The sequence below is a fragment of the Bidens hawaiensis genome, unplaced genomic scaffold, assembly GCF_021521415.1.
Source record: "Bidens hawaiensis isolate Kalapana, Puna unplaced genomic scaffold, B.hawaiensis_p1.1 tig00031688_1, whole genome shotgun sequence".
Taxonomy (NCBI): domain Eukaryota; kingdom Viridiplantae; phylum Streptophyta; class Magnoliopsida; order Asterales; family Asteraceae; genus Bidens; species Bidens hawaiensis.
The window spans coordinates 146,316-166,796 of record NW_027505217.1 but is presented as its reverse complement, the minus strand read 5'-3'; the positions used below and the strand labels follow the sequence as shown (position 1 = coordinate 166,796).

The window sequence follows — 20,481 nt, the reverse complement described above, 5'->3', positions numbered from 1 at the left end:
CGTCTGCAGACTTCTAAAAACTTTTAACATATAGCTTTATACCAAAAATACAAATTATCCAGTAACAATTAAAGGTATATAAATCCAAATTTTATACCAAAAAATACAAATTATCCATAATTAAAAATACTCACAATATCAAAATACATAATCCAAGATTAACATGTAAGAGAATCATTAGGCCCCTACAAACAATCTATAAAAAAGTTCTGACGTTAATCTCGTAATGAAATCGTCAAGTTCTATCAGTGTAGCCGTTACCAAGTCTTGCCAAATCTAAACAAATAATTACAAGTTAGAATAACCCAAACAACCCAAAATAATCCGAACTAATGTAAACAAAAACCAAACAACATGACGCAAACTAACCCAAACCGACCCAAGCTAGCCCAAACCCAGTAATAAAAATAACCCAAACATTTATTGTCTTACTTTTGAACACAAAAAAGAAAAGCGAACATTTTTTTATTAATTCATGGAAGCCCAAACCCGTATAACCCGAACACTTTTTTTTAATTATATATGAACTACTTACGAGGTCGAGTTTTGGCTCGTTTCATTCATTATGTATGAATTATCTACTTTCGAAAATTTGGCTTAAAAATAACTCAGAAACCCGATGACATAAACCTAAACTTTCTACAAACCTTTTTCAACTAAAAACTTTCTATAGACTTTTTATAAATCTAAACTTTCTATAAACTTTTTTCAATTAAAAACTAATAATATTGAACAATTATGCAAAATTATAGTTGAACAAAAAAACCCTAATCAATTAACAATTCAATTGAACAAATCAATTAACAAGAATTCAATTAACAAAAACTTAATAACCTAATTGAACAAATCAATTAATAAAAACCTAAAAAAACTAATCAATTAACAACTCAATTGAACAATCAATTAATAAAAACCTAATAAACCAATTGAACAAATCAATTAATAAAAACCTAAAAAAACTAATCAATTAAGCAAACACAATTAATTAACAATTAGTGTACATGGATAGGGAGTCAGAGCAGATGCCGGCGGAGTAGACAGCGGCGGTAGGGTGGCAGGTGGCGGTAGGGTGGCATGCGGCGGGTTGGGTGGTCGGCGGCGGCAGGGAGGGAGGTTGAAGGTGAAGATAAGGAGAGGTGAGGAGATGAGAGTTGTTAGCTAGGTTTTTTTTTTTGATATCTGATGGAAATAATAAGTTTAGAAGATGCTGGAAGACTATGGTCCAAGTCTGCACAAAGAAGATGGCGCGCAGACGTTTTTTAATGAAATGTCTTCAGAAAAACAAACAGTCTTCAAGGCTAAAGGTCTGCGCGTGGTCTGTGCGGCGCAGACATAAGAGGTGTTGAAGATCTTCTCACAAAAAACAAACACAACCTAAAACTCACTATATTTTCTCTCTCTATTTCAATTAAATAATACTTTTTATACATTTTATCATTATCTTTTCTCTTTCCTTCACTCACAACCACTCTCAAAATATATTAAAAAATTATAGAGGATAAACAATAACTTTTTAAATATACAGAAAAAATCACTAGTTTTTCTAAAATATAAAAACTCTTTACAACTTGAATCACTCACTAAATTATAAATACACCCCTCACATAAATCGGGGATTGGATGAGAATGCTCTTATGTTTCTCTTTCCCAAACACAAGCAAAATATCCAGTCACACCTTCCTTGGCACAACCACCACCCTCTGATTTGTTTATATTGAAATATAACAACTTAATAAATTGCAATTTTAACTTTTGTAACAACATTTTGGATTGTATAATTATTTCAATTTTAATTTTGGAAACCCTAGCTGCTGGTGCATTTGATTTTGGAGAGAGAGAGATGGATAGGTTTTCAGAGCTTCCTGAATCTGTTGTTCACCACATACTCTCTTTTCTTAGCACTCTTCCTGAAGAGCTTGTTCGAATGAGTGTGTTATCTAAGACCTGGTTTCGCCTAACCGCATCTTTCCCGGTTCTAGATTTCAATATTGATAGTTTTATATCCCGACAAAGTTTTTTCAAGTATGTTGAGTATACCGCGTCTAGGTTTTGCTATCAAAACGCCAATGCAGATGAGTTCAGTCTCGTTGCAACTCTCGAGGATCCTGCAGAATTAGATATTGTTAACAGATGCCTCAAACTAATTCTTAAGAATGGCGTGAAGGTGTTGGTAATTGATTTTACTAACTCATCAGAAACCCCTTTTGCTTCTGCTATGCCAACTTACCGTTTGCCTAACATACTCTTATCTGTGTCTATGTTAGAATCTTTGAGCATTTGTGGCTGTGAGTTGCCTTCTTCCTTGATGCTTGATGCTGTCAATTTTAGGTCTTTGATTTACTTGATGCTCCAAGAGGTCCCGATTGATAATGAAGTGATCAATTATCTCATCACTAGTTGCCCTCTTTTATAAGCATTTTACGTTATCAATTGTAATGGTTTGAAAAGGTTTCGTGTTTACGGGCATCAAAATCTTCGAGCTCTTTGGCTTGCCTATGACACTCCAGTTGAGAGAATAGATATTGAAGCTCCAAATCTATCTAATCTTATGATAACAGATATTGATGGAAGAGGCATACCGCAAATGAACTTGGCTTCATGCAAAATCCTAATTGCAGTGACTTACATAGGGCATCCCTTACCAAACTTCGATAGTATTGCCAATACCAACTTTCTATTCAACGTCTCTTTTGTTAAAAATCTGGTTTTGGCTATTAAAAATAAGTGTAACGACCTCAAGTTATCAAATACCCCCTATTTGGTTTTATTTGGTTACCCTTTGCGTCGCTGGCCTCTATTAAGTTCTACCCATTTGAAAGTAGGCATGCATTGTTATCTCGACGGTAGTGTAGACTCTCTTTGGTTCCACCTGTTGAGGTTCTTTTTGCCCAAGAAAAATGGATTCGAGGTTTTGAACTTGTATATTCACGCAACATATATTGAGGTTCGTTTCTTTGATCAACCATTTACGTAGAGGTGGCAAGATGAATGGGTTGGGTTGGGTGATGGGTTAGAAATTTAGATTCTGTTTGGGTCAGGATAGGTATGGGTCAGGATGGATTTTTAAAATAGAGGGTTAGAATGAGTATGGGTCAAGATGGGTTAACTTTACCCATCTTGACCCAAGTAAATGTTAAAATACAAAGGGTTTTAAAAACCCCTCCTACAAAAAAAATCAAAAAAATTAATTAAAAAAAAGTAACTCAAGATATAAATCAAAAACGCAAAATGTAAAATAACTAAAATGTTTCCCCTGCCATCCTCGTTCATAAAAAAAAAATCCCGGTTTTGTCTCGGTTTAAGTTCGATTTTCTGTTCGGTTTTGCTTTTCTTTCATTTTGGTTCGTTTCGGTATCTGCTCGGTTTCGATTTTGTCGGTTTCTATTCGATTTCGTGGGCTTTGTTTGAAATAAAACTGGATGGAGCTTGTTTTAGTCCATTCTAACCCATAACAAACCCATTCTAACCTACAACCAAAAGTCACAAGCATTTTCCGAACCCATCTTGATCTTCTTCAAAAATTCTTTTGATCCATCCTAATCTATTTCAGTTTTAAAAGTTATCCATATTGACCCAAAACAACCCGTTTGGGTTTGTTTTGCCACCCCTACATTTATGTATTACTTGGTTGTATATAAAATAATCCCAACACAAAGTTATATATTCATTCCAATTGCCTTGCAGAAATTTGTAGAATTAGAGAAGCTAAAGGCGATTAAGATGCCACCTTACGAACTAAAGCATGTTGAGCTACAATTAATGAAACAGATGAATCAATGGCTGACATAGCTTTTGTGGATGCTGTACTTTGGTGCTGCCGTCCTCGATCTCTAACTTTAAGATCCTCATTTCCTTCAACTGATTTTGAAGAGCAAAGTGGTCTTGTCAAGGTAAGACTTGTATATAACAAAGATGATCTGTTATTTCACTTTCATTTGTTAGATTATGTTTGTAAACCCCAATTTAGTAGAGATGATATCTTCTGTTGGTTAATTTTTTTTAGTTTACATGTGAGAAGCTACTTCAACAGGAAGATGAAGGCCATACCAATATTCAGATTGTCTCGCCTTCTTCGTCATTGTTGATGTCATTGTCAGGTGAAGGAAGAGCAGTCAGCTTCATAAAAGAAGGTACACTTTTTTGTAGATTAGTTTCATATACACATTCTTTATCTCACTTGTAAATATCCGAACAGTTATCCAAGAAGAAGCAAGATAACGGAAAAAGGTATGCAGATGTGTTGGATTTAGGAATCTATCAGCTAGAACAAGGATATGGAAGTTTATTGTGAAGTTTAGAGCTTTAACAATTTGCAGTTTAACTTTCGTTGAAGTTATGATGTAGGGATGGCTTTGAATCATTACAATTATTCAATTGGTGAATCGGTAATCAGAAACGCAGCAGAAAACACAGAACGTATGCCAACTTGCAATATTGTTAATCAGAAAATCTACATCAAAAAACTGATTACAGAGGTGAATATTTATAAGAACTAGATGACTCTTAATTCTACTCAAACTCAAACACAAACTATCTTTATCTAATATACTTAAATAGATAAACCAACATGTTTATTTATTCCTTAATATTAGAACGAGTTTGACTATGACTCGAACTCCTGGTTTGGCCCGACTCACCGAAACCGGTTCGGTAATTCCCAACATTCACCCCTTGAATTTCTGAACCGTATTCGGAAGTTCTTCAATTCCAAGTAAATCTCTCATTTCCTTGAACTTGATCTTTGCTAGTGCGTTTGTTAGTATATCAGCTCGTTGTTCGCTTCTGTTGACGTGAACAACATCTACTTCTTCGGCTTCATAACATTCTCGAATAAAATGATAACGAGACTTTATATGCTTAGTCCTTTTGTGGAAAACGGGATTCTTAACAAGTGCAATAGCCGAGGTATTGTCAATGTAAAGATTTACTCTTTGAGGCGGTTCACCCAACAGCTCACTTAGTAACTCGCGAAACCATCTGCCTGACATGCTGCTTCTGTAGCAGCCATATACTCGGCCTCATAAGACGAGAGTGCCACGGTTCCTTGCTTCTGCGAACACCATGAAACTGGCTTGTTTCCAAAATAAAATATATGTCCCGACGTGCTTCGACCGTCATCCGGGTCAATATTATGACTACTATCACAAAAACCAACAAACCTCTTTGTTCCTCATCGTTCATAATTAATCCCGAACCCAACAGTTCCTTTTACATACCTCAGAATCTGTTTTATAGCTGACCATGAGGCTCTCGTGGACTTTGCATGTACCGACTTACCACCCCGACCGAGTATGCGAGATCGGGTCAGGTGTGAAGTAAATACCTGAGGCAGCCGACAATTTTTCGGTATTCGGTTGGGTCGATCTCGGCTTCATCTTCAGCTTTTGAAAACTGCAACCCGGACTCCATAGGAACGAGAGTCGAGTTACTCGGTTCCATCCCGGTTTGAGCCAAAATCTTCCTCGCATAAGCCTCCTGCTTAATTTTAATTCCACCTTGCTCTTGTGAAACATTGATTCCGAGGTAATATGTTAATTTTCAGAGGTCTGACATATCGAACTTAGACGCCATTCCTTTCTTAAACTCGTTAATAATGCTCAAGCTCGTGCCTACTACAAATAAATCGTCAACATAAACAGCAACGATTAGTAAATGTTTTCCGCCTGTCTTGCGGTACACCGACTGTTCTTTTGAGTAATGAACGAACTTGATATCCTTTAAAATCTGATCCAACTTGGTATTCCAAGCTCTCGGTGCTTGTCTCAACCTTTACAAGGCTTTAAACAACTTATAAACCTTATATTCCTCGCCCTGTTTTTCAAAGCCTTCTTGTTGAGACACGTACACATCTTCTTTTAACTCACAGTGTAAAAACGCAGTTTTCATGTATAGATGATGAATTTCCCATTCGTTGGCAGCCGATAAAGCAATCAATAAGCGAATGGTCTCGATGCGGGCCATAGGTGCAAATACCTCATCGAAATCAATCCCGTGCTGCTGAACATACCCTTTCGCCACCAAACGACCTTGTGCTTATTTATTGTACCATCTGAATTTATTTTAACCTTGAATACCCATTTTACCCCTATAACTTTAACACCATTCGGTGGCTCAACAAGCCTCCAAGTTTCGTTCTTCACGATGGAGTCAATTTCAGCTCGCATAGCCTTCATCCACTCGCTCTTCTTTCTCGCTTCGTCATAACAATTTGGCTCCTCATCGGTCGTAAGCCAAAGTTCATCATAGTCGAGATCAACGTGTAGTACATAATCATCTAGTTTTCGGGGTAAAATGTGAACTCGCTCAGATCTGTGAATTCCGGTTTGAGCTCGGACCTGATTTGAGGCTGTTACTGGGTCCGTTGACTGCCCAATTGACTGCTCAATTTGGTCTGTAGGCTGCCCAAAGTGGGCTGTTTCAGGTGCTGCACTTTGTGGGCTCGAATCAGAATTTATTGTTTGACTTGCGTTGCCATTCTCAGCAAATTCTGAGCCCCTCGATGAACTTGACGGGCTGCTGTCAATACTAGGCTCATTCCTAGTAGGATTTATTAATCCAAGTCCAGAATGCACCAAATCTCCCCACACATACGTGAACATACCCGGTTCACTCTCGTTTCTTTCAACCGGTTCATTCCAGTTCCAGCCAGCTCATTCGTTAAAAATCACGTCCCGACTGACATGAATTTTTCTGGTTCTCGGGTTGTACAAACGATACGCCTTTGAGCCCGGTTCGGTTCCGAGATGAACTAGCGATATTGAGCGATCATTTAACTTCTTTAGATGCGTAGCTTCAACTTTAGCATATGCTATACACCCAAATACTTTTATATGCTTCACACTCGGTTTTCTTCCGTTTAACTTCTCATACGGCGTTTGATTGATTAAAGCTCGGGTTGGTACCCGATTTATAAGGTACGTTGCGTGACGGGCAGCTTCCCCCCCACAAATAATTAGGAACCTGTAATGCTTTCATTATTCTACGAGTCATCTCCATAAGAGTCCGATTTCGACGCTCCACCATGCCATTCTGTTGAGGCGTATATGGCGCGGTGAGATGCCGAATGACCCCATTATCTTCACAAAAACCTTGAAACTCGTGTGAAGTGAATTCTCCTCCCCTATCGGTTCGGAGTGTTTTGATCGTCTTCTCGGTTTCTTTTTCGACAAGCTCCTTAAATTTCTTGAATTTGTCGAACGCATCACTCTTTTCCTTCAACAAGATTATCCACATATACCGTGAAAAATCATCAATTAAAACAAAAATATACTTGTTACCTCCGAGTGTTGTCGGTGTTATCGGTCCGCATAAATCACCGTGTATTAGTTCCAGAACCCGAGTAGCTCGATATGAGGTTGCGTTCTGGAAAGCGTTTCTCGTTTGCTTTCCCACCAAACACGACTCACATAAGTTCTCTCCATGTTGGATATTTGGCAACCCGTGCACCATCTGCTTTTTCACCATGGAATTTAGTTTGTTAAAACTGATATGACCGAGACGTGCATGCCACCTCCACGTATCTTTCTCAATCACCGTCATTAAGCACACCGGGCTTCCAACCTTCAACTTTATCTTGTAAAGTCGGTTACTCGTTCTTGCTACTTTCATCAATAACCGACCCTTGGTATCGTGCATCGTTAGGAACTCATTCTTCATCTGAACATCGCACCCCGACTCGGTTGCTTGTCCAAGACTGATTATATTACTTTTCAGTTCCGGTATGTAATATATTTCAGTCATTAACCTTTGTTCACCTGATTTTTCTTGGAAAAGTATCGACCCTTTCCCCTTAATCTCAACGCACGACCCGTCACCGAACCTAACTTTACCGGTTATCCGTTCGTTCAACTCCGAGAAAAACCCATGATTTCCCGTCATATGATTACTAGCCCCATTATCCAAATACCAAACGTCTTCCATCTTGGTGTCGTTTTCATATCGATCCGGTCTTAAACGCTCCTCGTTTAAGTGGACCGTTTCATGCATATAAACAACCCCGTCGGCTTTTTCGGTTTCAACTACGTTCGCCTCCTATTGTTTTGGTGGTTTTCGGTCCAGACACGCTGACGCGAAGTGTCCGAGCTGGTCGCACCTGTAACATTGCACCTTGGACCGATCTTTCTTAGGCTTGGTTATTCCTGAGCTTGAACCTGCTTCGTTATTAACCCGCTCTCGATCTTGACTACCCGACCTACCACGTCCACGACCCCGGTTCCCATAACTACCTCGTCCTCGACCCCGAACATTATCACCTTTTCGGTTATTGTACGAGTCGAACCTGCCAAACATTAGCCTCCCGTCCGCATGTAGTTCTTCGTTATCGATTCGTTTCTCGTAAGCCTTCAATCGACCGACCACTTCTTCATACCCAACTTCCTTCAAATTAACAGTTTGTTCAATTGAAGCAACAATGTGAATATACCTTCGGGGAAGGCTAGTAAGAAACTTCTTGACGAGCTTCATCTCATCCACAACCTCACCAAGTGATGCAGATCTTGAAGCAACACCGGACAACCTGTTGGAATATTCATCAATAGTTTCTGTCTCCTTCATTCTCATGTTGTCAAGTTCTTGAGTTAGGGTTTGTAACGCAGCCTCTCTCACTCGATCAGCACCCATGTGACGAGTTTTAAGTGCCGCCCACATCTCCTTGGCGATAGCCATGTTCCCGACTTGCATAACCTGATCTTCGGGAATAGCTTGAAATAAGAGAGCAACAGCCAAACTATTCTGTTTGGCATCTTGCGATCCGGGATCAATCGCATCCTAAACCCCATGTACATTAAAAATCGCCCTCATCTTCATAGCCCACACGGTGTAATTAATCGAGTTTAACATCGGGCAATGAAGGGCCGGCGTCCCACCGTCCTTAACCACTCCCGATGTCGAACCAGAACTCGATTGAACCATGTCTGGCCTTCTTCTTGTTCGACTGTACTTCTGATTAAAAGACTTTGGTATTGGTGGCTCTGAATCCAGAACGTGACTATAAACCCTAGTCACACTGCAGCTATCTTCTTAACCCAACTCCGGACGTCTCCTTTGTTGAATCTCCACAGCAACAGGTCTTGTCTTGATCAGAACTAAGCTCTGATACCAATTCAAGTGGTGAATCGGTAATCAGAAACGCAGCAGAAAACACAGAACGTATGCCAACTTGCAATATTATTAATCAGAAAATCTACATCAAAAAACTGATTACAGAGGTGAGTATTTATAAGAACTAGATGACTCCTAATTCTCCTCAAACTCAAACACAAACTATCTTTATCTAATATACTTAAATAGATAAACCAACATGTTTATTTATTCCTTAATATTAGAACGAGTTTGACTATGACTCGAACTCCTGGTTTGGCCCGACTCACCGAAACCGGTTTGGTAATTCCCAACAATTATGAGCTTTTGCTTGTCACTCTGTGTTTAGTTTACATTAGGGGTGTTCTTTGGATTCATTTTTGTCCTTTATACAAAATCAGATTATGAACCTTATTATTATGCATGCTTTGTCATAAAACCTAAATCATATCAAGAACCCATGAGCCATAGCTGTTAAAATGCCCAAAACACACCTCTATCTTACCTTTTAAGCTTAAATTAGTACATGTTCATGGTGATTTTTGCATATATGGTCATTGAACCTCAAAACATATTTATTACAAATTCTTATAGAATGTTAAAAGTCTATAAAAATTCCAACTTGAAGTATGGACTCTCTACTCAAAGAACATAGCTTAAATACCACTAAATTTCACTAAATTTGGCATTTTTGTAACGTATGAATATGAATATGTTATGAACGACCAAAAGCCCCAATTTTTGAATTATTATAGTAGGAAGATCAAACTTTGTAAGAAAAATTATTTGTAATACTAAATTTGGCCCCTATATTGTTAGTGACAATAAAAATGAACCTATGATCTTTAAAACACAAAGCATGATAAAAACAGAACCAAACTTTTGTGACTTCATAGTAATAGAAATTATGGCTAGAGATCAAATTTGGTAAATTTTGGACTTTCATAGCTATTTATTTGAATATATGACCATTGATAAAAGTTCAATATTTTGAAAAAAACTTTAGAAATTCAGAAACATGACAAATGACAAAATCCTTAAAAATGTGATTTTCGGTTAGTATAAACGGATAAAAAAATGATTTTGATGAAGGTGTTGAGATTTGAATGCTTAACTGGTTAGAAGGTCCACCGATCAAACCCGTAAATCGTATGCAAAGGGTAGCAAACGTCAACCACTAAATATAAACCAGCCATACTATAATCATATAGTTTTTAATTTAAAAAAGGCACATACCGTTTTTTTTTTCTTTTTTCGTTTTTCTAAAACTATTTTCTTTTTGTGTTCAGGTCACAACACTTTTCAAATAAGAGAGTCTCGTTGTCCCACTCTGGTCATACTATGTTGTCCAAACGGGCTCACACTGTTTTTAGAGTTTAGCTTTGGCGTTCCTCCGGGAAACCATACCGTCGGTTGCCACTTGACAGTTGTTGTACCGCCATAAAAACAGCACCCTCTGGCGTAACACACAGTGAAACGAAAACACGAACGAGCTTAGAATTCGAATCAACAATCTCACAAAGCCTAGTTCAAATTTTTTAATGCCATAATTCACGAAAAGCGACACAAATGACAACTAAACTTGGTCTCTATATTGAAAACCCCAAGACAAAATGGCAAAAGACGTCCTTCACGTTTGACCTGATTTTCATTAGACGTCTTTTAATGAAAGAAAAAGCAAAAGACATAATTCATGTTTCAAATATGTTTCACGTTACGTCCTTTGTCACTAACCCAGTTAAATATTTCCGTCAAATTTGGTCATGTGCAAGGCACATGAGGGTATTTTTGTAAATTCATACATTTTTTAATAATTAAAATAAAAGAATAAAAATATTTTAAAATAAAAATAAATTCTCTCTCTTTCCCCTTCCTCTCTCTCTCTCTCTCTCTCTCTTTCTCTCACACCATCGCACCTGCACCACAGACCTTACCACCACCGGATCACCACAATCCAATCGGAATGAAACCACCACCGTAGAAAAAAAAACCTTTCTAACCAAACCACCGCAGCAAAACCCTGACAACACCACCTTCCTCGTATTTCCCCTGTCAATTTCCGACGATTTTGGCTAAAAAATAATCAGACCTTCCTGTTTGCGACTTTCATCAACTTCGATTAGGGTAAATCTAAAAGGTTGAACCTTCCACCGCCACACCAACTATACACCGGCAATCACCACAACCGTTGAATCATCTTTACTCTCGCTCTCTCTCTTTCTACATTCCGACCAAAAACCTCTTTAGATTCAGCCATCTGAATATCATGATTAAAATCAATCGAATCTAAGGTAATGAACCATCGATCTTGAAATCTGATAGAACTCAAATATAGTTTGATTTCGTTGATGAAACTTTAATTAAGCTTGTAGAAACACCAGTAATCTGCTGAGATTTGAATGGATTGGACTTTTCAGATATGAGATTATCCCTAATCGATTGGATTGGTCTTTTTAGCGGTGGTTTGCGGTGGTCCGGTGGTGGTGTGGTTTGTGGTGCAGGTGCGATGGTGAGAGAGAGAGAGAGGAAATAGAGAGGAGATGAAAGAGAGATAACTTATTTTTATTTTAAAATATTTTTATTCTTTTATTTTAATTATTAATAAATGTATGAATTTACAAAAATACCCTCACGTGCCTTGCACGTGACCAAATTTGACGGAAATATTTAACTGGGTTAGTGACAAAAGATGTAACGTGAAACAAATTTGAAACATGAATTATGCCTTTTGCTATTTCTTTCATTAAAAAGACGTCTAATAAAAATCAGGTCAAACGTAAAAGACGACTTTTGCCATTTTGTCAAACCCGAATCTTTCATGCCACAAATGGAGATCTAACAAATATGACATACGTGATGTATAAATTATGGGGGTGTTTGGGATTCCTTATTTTACCTTCTTATAAATTTTCATTAAGTTAATACGTTACAAAAGTGTAACTTATGAAACTTTTCCTCTCACCATATAAGCAATCCCAAACACCTTATTACTTTTCAAAAAGTTTACGAGTTATAAGTCGATGAAAATAAGCAATCCCAAACGGCCCCGTTAATAAAAGATAACGGTGTCTTTTCTAATGACACGTGAACCAATAAAACAGAACCTTTTGAAAGAACAAATTGGTCCGGTGAGCACCGCAAATGATCACGAAACATACTTCGAAAAGGTGTTTTCTACCTGCAAAGCCAAAAGGTAATTAAATCTCCCCAAAGTTTGAATTTAATTTTCATTTTCATAGTTACTACTGCTTCACGATTTGCTTAATTCCTTCAATTTTGATTTCCGTTTTGTAGTTGCAAACCCTAATCCTAATTGGAGCGATATGATGGATCGGATTTTACACCTTCCTATTTCATTGTTCATAACTTACTCTCGTTTCTTAATACTCCTGCAGAGCTTGCTTGCTCGAATCAGTGTATTATTATTGTCTAAGGCCCCATTTTAGATTTCCGTCTCGATAGTTTTACACCTACAGAAACTTATTTAGACTATGTTGAGTATACCGCTTCTAGGTTTTGCCTTCAAAATGTCACCTGCAGAATTGGATATTGTGGACAGATGCCTTGATTTGGTATTTGAAAAGTGTTGCTGATTGATCTTATTAACTCATCAGAATTAGCTCCTGATTATGCTTTATTATAGTTACCGTTTGCCTAATGCACTCTTATCTGTCTCTAAGTTAAAGCCTTTGACCATACGTGGCTGCGCGTTGCCATCTTCTTTGATGCTTCTTGATGTTTTCAAGTTTAAGTTTTGAGTCTTGGAATTCCATTACATCCAAATAAATGATCAAGTGATCAACTGTCTCACCCTCTTCTCCAAGTATTTTGTATTAGTAGTTGTTATGGTTTCAAATGATTTTGCGTTTATGGGCATCTAACCGCATATGAACTTGGCTTCATGCAAAAGACTAACAGCAGTGACTTACTTTGGCGATCCCTTATCAAACTCGTGTGGTTTCAGTGACTTGTTATCCAACTTCCCTTTCATTGAAACTTTGATTTTGAATACTAATTACAAAAGCAGCAGTCTCAAGTTCTCAAGCCACTCGAAGACATGGCGTTATGTTCAAGCTACAATATAGCAGATATTGAATTCAATACCCCCAATTTGGGTTTATTTATTTACAATGGTTCTTTACCCCCTCAAGTGGCTAAACATTGGTCTACCCATTTGAAAGCATGCATGCAAAGCTACCCCAATGGTTGTATAGACGCTCTTTGGTTGACAAGTTGAGGCTATTTTTGGACAAGAAAAGTGGTATCAAAGTTTTGAACCTGCATATTCACGCCAAATATAGCCAGGTTCATTTCTTTGATCGATCATTTATGTATTACTTTGTTGTGAACAGTTATATAAAATACACCTAATACAAATTTGTGTATTCATTCCATTTGTGTTGTAGAAATTCATTTAGAGAAGCTAAAGGTGATTGAGTTACCACCTTATGAACTGGAGCATGTTGAGCTACAACTAGAAAGCCATGATGAATCAATAGCTTTTGTGGATGCTGTACTCTGGTGTTGTCGTCCTCGATATCTAACTTTCAGATCATCAATAAAGGTAAAAAGGAAATGAAATATAATAGTACAAACAATAAGAAGTCTAGAATCTCAGTTTTATGAATTTGAGATAATCTCTTTATATACAACGTTTGTTGTTTTATCACAAGTATTTCTATCGTCATCCAATATTAACAATTTTAGACTATGACTGCCTGAATAATGCAACATATAGTATCTGGGACATCAAAGGAACAAACTAACCCTAGAAAAAGATTGCTCTTGGCTATTTTATACTTGTTTAACTTTCATATATCTATTTGTTTGATCTTCAATCAATATTTTACTTTTAATTTTCTGACTATTTTACAACACAATTGTCAAAATGGTTTTGACCCAGGACCCATAGATAGGTACGATGAATGAGTGAGAGATTAGATTATTATGAGGGAAAAATGGAAAATTGACTATTTTATAAGCCAATTACCAAAATGGTTTTAACCCTTGGATAGCTAGGATGAAATTTAGGTGTGCAAACGAGCCGAGCCGAGCCGAGCCCAAGCTCGACCAGGCTCGACCTCAGCTCGTTTGACTAATGCAGAGCTCGAGCTCTATTTTCAAAGCTCGAGCCCGGCTCGTTAGTAGATTTTCAAGCTCGAGCGTGGCTCGGGCTCGGCTCGTTTACTATTTATTAATTATTTTTTTATATAATTATAAGTATTTTTATATATTATTCTCTATTATAATTTTATGTATAAAATAATATATATTATTTAGTTATTTTTATTTATTTTTTTATAACATTATATATATTAATTAATAATTAATAAATATATATTTTAAAAAATTATATAAATGACAGGCTCGTTTGGGCTCGCGAGCCGGCTCGAGCTCGTTAAGTGAAGCTCTGGCTCGGGCTCGTTTATTAAACGATTGCTTTTAGGTTCGAGCTCGGGATTGGGCTCGATTAAGCTCGGCTCGATCGGGCTTTTTAACGAGCCGATCTCGAGCAGCTCTGCTCGTTTGCACCTCTAGGATGAATAAGATGAGTGATTAGAAGATTATGGGGGAAAACTAGGCTAGAATGGAATATGGGCTTGACACCTAAGCCTCATTATTTTACTTTATCATAAAAGTAATATTAAGAAAAAGGTATTATATAAGATGGTATTTTTATAAACTTACAAACAACTGTGAAATTATTTCAGCTGAAACTGATCAGTCAAATTTAAAATTTAAGATACTTAAATAGTTTATAAAAGAACTTTCCCCCCTTATCGTCCAGTTTAATTGTTAAAATCATTTACATAGCAAAGCTCATTACAGGTATCACCCTTTCATGTCGAACTGTGCGGAAGAATTTCTTTGGGCATCAGGGCCGGCCCATTAGTTATAATGGGTAAAGCACTAGTTTTGTCCCTCTCGTTTTCTCCTCTTCACTTCATACAGGCTCGAATAGATTTTATATACATGATAGAGTGTTGGAGATGGTCTAGGTAACAAGTGAATTATCTAATTATTACACTTGCTAATTATGAAACTAAACCAACTTATCAACTTAGGTCCTTCCATATTCACCGACTTGTGAATACCATCCGGAATCACCAACAATAGATGATCAATCCCGAAAGCTCCCCTCGTCTCCATATAATGATTGTTGGTGATTTTGTTTATATATAAAGCAAGCATTTTGCTACATTTATTTGCAGCTAATCAGTACTTGCTATCTCCTTATGCTTTTATAATCTTGATATTGATTCTTGAATGCCTTTTTATCTTCATGTTTCTTATTAATAGCAGTTATTATTCAACCATTCATATCATAAACCTCTCTCTAGCTTTGGTAATATTGAAATCTTAAATTTATCACCATATAAATCCATACATCCCTTGCAGTTGAATGTCGCATATCTTGCCATTTGCTTAATAGTATCCATCTCCTGATTGCTGGATTCTCATGTTAGCTCCATCATTTGCAGTATTCAAAGCCTACTTGGTTGGTGGTTGTGTAAGAGATTTACTTCTAAACACAACACCAAAATACTTTGATGTTATCACTACAGCTGATCTTGACCGGGTTATATTCTCTTTAAACCACTTAATTAATGTGCCATTTACATGGTTCTTGAATTGTAGCTATAATTTTAATTTTTTTTATATGGTCTCAACATAGTTCTAATACATAATATACAGAATGTGGTTTATGGTTATTGAATTGTGCTGTTGGATGACTGGATAAATTGAGTAAAAAGCATCTCTCTAAGGTATATACATTTTATACATTTATACTTTATATTTTTATATTCATCTTGATCAGATTCTATCCTTTGTTTCTGTCTTAGTGATTGATGAGGTAAATTTGCTAAATTGATTAGGTAAGTTGATTGATTCATTTGATGAATTTGTTATATTGATTAAATGTAAACTGATTGTTTTGGGAAACTTGATTAGTAGTATTTATGCCAAATAAAATTTAAAGCAAGAATCAAAAAGTTTAGGAAAAGTTCCCCATTTTATTGTTCGCTTTGGGCCCCCAAAAGCGTTGGGCCGCCTCTGACAGGAAGCTATTCCCAAATAAATTTATTAAATCATCACCTACACAATATTGACCAACTCCTTTCCTCAAATTAGTCTTGCTTGAAGGTAACTTTTTGTTCTTATCGATTTAGATTCTCTTTGCAACACTGGTAATTGATCGATTTATGTTTGATTTATGTTCGATCGAAGTCCGATTTATGCTCGATTTAGATTCACTGGTCATTGATGTATCTATTCAGATTCTCTTTGCTTTATATTTTTATGTTCGATTTATGTTTGATTTCGGCATCTTTTAGTTTTGTTTTCAGGTAGCAATGGCATTTAATTACTCATAAGTGATTTTAATTAGGAAAAATGACCCAAGTAGCCATTTTGACCACAAATTTCGCCATTTGTTTCAAGAAATCCCCAAAATAGCCACCTAAATCGTCGCCGCCAATGTTTCTTTATCAGCCGCCGACGGTTTAACCCTGCTGACTGATGAAACTTGTGGACCGACGGAACTGAAGACGGATCCGACAGAATTAGAAGAAGACGACGGAACTGTTAATGGATCCGACATAACTCGTTAAAGAACCATCGGATCCGACAGAAATATTAATGGATCCAATGGAACTTTTAATGGATCCGACAAAACTCTTAATCCCCTACCTCTCAAACCCTAAACCTCCATAACCAACCTCCATCTCTTTCTTATTTCTCCACAAAATCAAGCAAATTCGTAGTGCAAATCGCTTAGTTTTTGGAGGAGAACATAGCCATAGTTATTTCAAAAACCTCCGAATTAAAATATAGGGTTCATCACTTTCTTGCACAGATTTCTCAACAACTGATGTGATTCGTAAAAAAATGCACTATCGTTACTAAGCGATTTATACTATGCATTTGCTTGATTTTGTGGAGAAATAAGAAAAATGGAGAAGGCGTTGGTTATGGAGGTTAACGGTTTAGAGGTAGGAGATGAAGAGTTTTGTCGGATCCTTTAAAAGTTCCATCAGATCCAATGGTTCTTTAACGAGTTCCGTTGGACTGGCATAATACGTAGGATCCAATTAAAAGTTCTGTCGGATCCGACGGTTTGGATGACTCTTTTGGGGATTTTGTGAAAGTGACGGCTATTTTGGGATTGGGGTGGTCAATACGGCTATTTGGGTCATTTCCCCTATTAACTAGACTATATGAAAGTTTGTTCACCTATTGGATTAATTTGCTTTATCAAGATATGCTCTCATGGAATATTCGACTGTATAGCACTTTGCTTACTTACTGTGATGGAGAGACTTAAATGCTATGCAAGCTTACTTACTGTTGATATATAATCCAATGGACGACCACCCCCATTGGCATATGTATATATGTAGTTGAACATATTTTAATTCAGTCTGTTTTCTTACGAACTACAAATGATTTAGAAAAGCCCTTCCAAAATAACTTTATTGAATCTTCACTACACGGTACAGAGCTACTCCTTTCCTCAAACCAACCTCAAATTCTTTGATGCAAAACATGTTCAGGAAGCAAGAAACATCTATCTTCTGCATCTGTTAATCAATGGCAACTTATTTTTTTGGAAAACCATGTCCAGGACACAAGAACATGAAGCAACATCTGTCTTTTGCATCTGTTAATCAATGGCAACTTATTGATTTAGATTCTCTGGAGTCCTATTATGATGCTTTCTCGTGAAATTAATTTACTAAGTTCGATCTAAGTTCACTATTTATCTTTGATTTTGGTTTGGTTTCGTTTTGGGTAAATCGATAGAAAATGAATTTAATATCTGATAAGTCATATAAGATTGACTAATTTGCTTTCTCGTGATATGCCTTGACATATTATAACTATAATGGATACTTGATTCACCAAAATGCTATGATATGTAACAGTCTATTTTGAACATGATATGTATGTAGTTGAACATATTTTAATATGTTATTCTTATTACAAACATAATAATAGTATATAAAAGTTAGAATCTGTTGAGATTAATGGTCTTCAGCATGTTTTTTGCATTCTCCCAAAATTTTGATGGTTTTTCAATTTTGCAGGCTAGTGAATTTGGAGATATGGATCGGATTTCACAGTTTCCTGTTTCTATTGTTCATCACATCCTCTTGTTTTGTAATACTGTGGATGGTCCCCCTGCAGAGCTTGTTCGTATGAGTGTATTGTCCAAGACCTGGTTTAAGCTAACCGCTTCTTTCCCCATTCTAGATTTCACTATCCATAATTTTAGATCTCGACCAAGTTTTTTCAAGTATGTTGAGTATACCACCTGAAGATTTTGCCATGAAAATCTCACTGCATACAAGCTCAAACTCGTTGCAACTCTCCGCGAGCCTGCAGAATTAGATGTTGTTAACAGATGTCTTGATTTGGTTCTTAAGAAGGGCGTGAAGGCATTAGAGATTCATATTACTAACTCATCAGATGTCCAAGCTTCTGCTATGCCAAAGTACCGTTTGCCTAACACACTCTTATCGGTTTCTATGTTGGAATCTTTGGTTAAACGTGGCTGTGAGTTGCCTTCTTCCTATATGGTTGGTGTTGTCAAGTTTAAGTCTTTGATTCGGTTGGCACTTATAGACGTTCGGATAGATGAGGAAGTGATCAAGTGTGTCACCGCTAGTTGCCCTCTTCTACAGGAACTTTATATTGCCAATTGTGATGGTTTCAAAAGATTTTGTGTTTATGGTCATCAACATCTACAAAGAGTTGGAATTTTCTATCACACCTCGGTTGAGAGAATAGATATTGAAGCTCCAAACCTGTGTTCTCTTATGGTAGTGGATACGATTAATATAGGGGCACCACTAATCAACGTGGCTTCATGCAAAAAACTAACAACAATTTCTTACTTTGGGCTCCCCTTATCGAACTCCAATGGTTTTACTGACTTCTTATCTAATTTCCCGTTCATTGAAAATTTGGTTTTGTATACTACTTATAAATGCAACAACCTCAAGTTGTCAAGTCATTCCTTGAGGACGTTAGTGTTATATATAAACTGTGATTTTAAAGAGATTGAGTTCAATACCCCCAATTTGGCTTTGTTTATTTACGCTCGTAATTATCATGCAATTCAACCTGAGGTGGATAAACACTGGTATTTGGGAAGTAAATGCTGGCCTCCGGTAAGGGATTTAACCCATATGAAAGGATGCATGCAATTTTATCCTGATGGTCATATAGATGTTCTTTGGTTCCAGAAGTTGAGACTTTTTTTGGACAAGAAAAATGGGTTCAAAGTTTTGAACTTGTTTATTAACACCATATATAGTCAGGTTCATTTCTTTGAGCAATCATTTATGCATTACTTTGTTGTGAACAGTTGTATTAAACAATCCCAACTCAATGATGAAAATATCAATTGTCTTGCAGAAACTCACAGAGTTAGAGAAGCTAAAAGCGATTGATTTGCCACCTTATGAATTGGAGCATGTTGAGCTGCAACTAGCCATATTTCCTTTCAAAGAATCAATGGCTTTTGTGGATGCTGTACTTTGGTGTTGCCGTCCTAGATCTCTAACTTTAAGATTGTCTTCTCCTGTCACTAATATCGAAGAACAAAGTGATATTGTCATGGTAAGAGTTACTGGATTTATTTTAACAAAGGTGATCCTTTATTTCACTTTCATTGCACTTCAACAATTAAGTAGATATATTATCCTTTTTTATTTGTTATTTTTCTGTAGTTTACATTCGAGAAGCTTCTTGAACAAGAAGATCAGAGCCATACCAGCATTCAGATTGTGTGGCCTTCCTCTTCCCATGCCCAAAAGCACCTGATGGAGTTGAAGTCATTGTCAATGATGTTACCCCGTGAAGGACAAGCAATTAGCTTCATAAAGGAAGAAGGTACATATTTTAATCAGCCCTTTTTATACACACATGTCTAACACACTGTCAATATACATACAGTTGTCCAAGAAGCAGCAGACATTTAAATGAGATTTTCTGATGCATTGGATTTTCTTGCAGAATTTAGTTAAAACTGATAATTCGAACAAATGGTAGTTAATTTCATTTATATTCTGCTTTGACATATTTACATATGTAGTGATGGTTTTAAATCATGAAAATATATTTGGGGAGATTTTGTTTCATTATGGATTCTTCATATTATCCCTGGGACTTATTTTATGGCTGTTATTCAGCCTGGCCAAACAGGTTCGGTAGGGTTGACAAAAACGGATGGTCAGGTGACGGGTAGTTAATCTTGGTAATTGTATTTGTATATTACATCTAATGATAATGATATGATGTACAAGGAATATAAATAGAAAACATAAATACACTCTAGACCCTATATTATAACATAATATAAATATTGTCTAATATTCCCCCGCAAGCTAAGGCCGA

The 20,481-nt window shown here is 36.7% G+C and overlaps 1 protein-coding gene and 1 pseudogene across 2 annotated transcripts; one reads left to right on the top strand and one right to left on the bottom strand.

The window, feature by feature from the left end:
- Window positions 1-8,031: 8,031 nt before the first annotated feature.
- LOC143611566 (uncharacterized) lies at window positions 8,032-8,910 on the bottom strand. Its single transcript, XM_077085762.1, has 2 exons — window positions 8,815-8,910; window positions 8,032-8,766 (listed from the first exon to the last, which is right to left on the bottom strand). The coding sequence occupies exons 1-2, from the start codon at window positions 8,908-8,910 to the stop codon at window positions 8,032-8,034; spliced, it is 831 nt and encodes a 276-aa protein (XP_076941877.1).
- Window positions 8,911-15,191: 6,281 nt separating this feature from the next.
- LOC143611575 (F-box/LRR-repeat protein At3g59200-like) lies at window positions 15,192-20,192 on the top strand (annotated as a pseudogene). The gene is made up of 5 exons (XR_013149794.1): window positions 15,192-15,658; window positions 18,168-19,403; window positions 19,501-19,704; window positions 19,815-19,977; window positions 20,041-20,192. The product of XR_013149794.1 is annotated as an F-box/LRR-repeat protein At3g59200-like (transcript).
- The last annotated feature ends 289 nt before the right edge of the window (window positions 20,193-20,481 follow it).

Coding starts and splice junctions, on each gene's coding strand:
- LOC143611566 (XM_077085762.1), bottom strand. CDS start 8,910: ATGGTTCAATCGAGTTCTGGTTCGACATCGGGAGTGGTTAAGGACGGT. Junction 8,767..8,814: donor TAAACTCGATTAATTACACC/GTGTGGGCTATG, acceptor CATGGGGTTTAG/GATGCGATTGATCCCGGATC.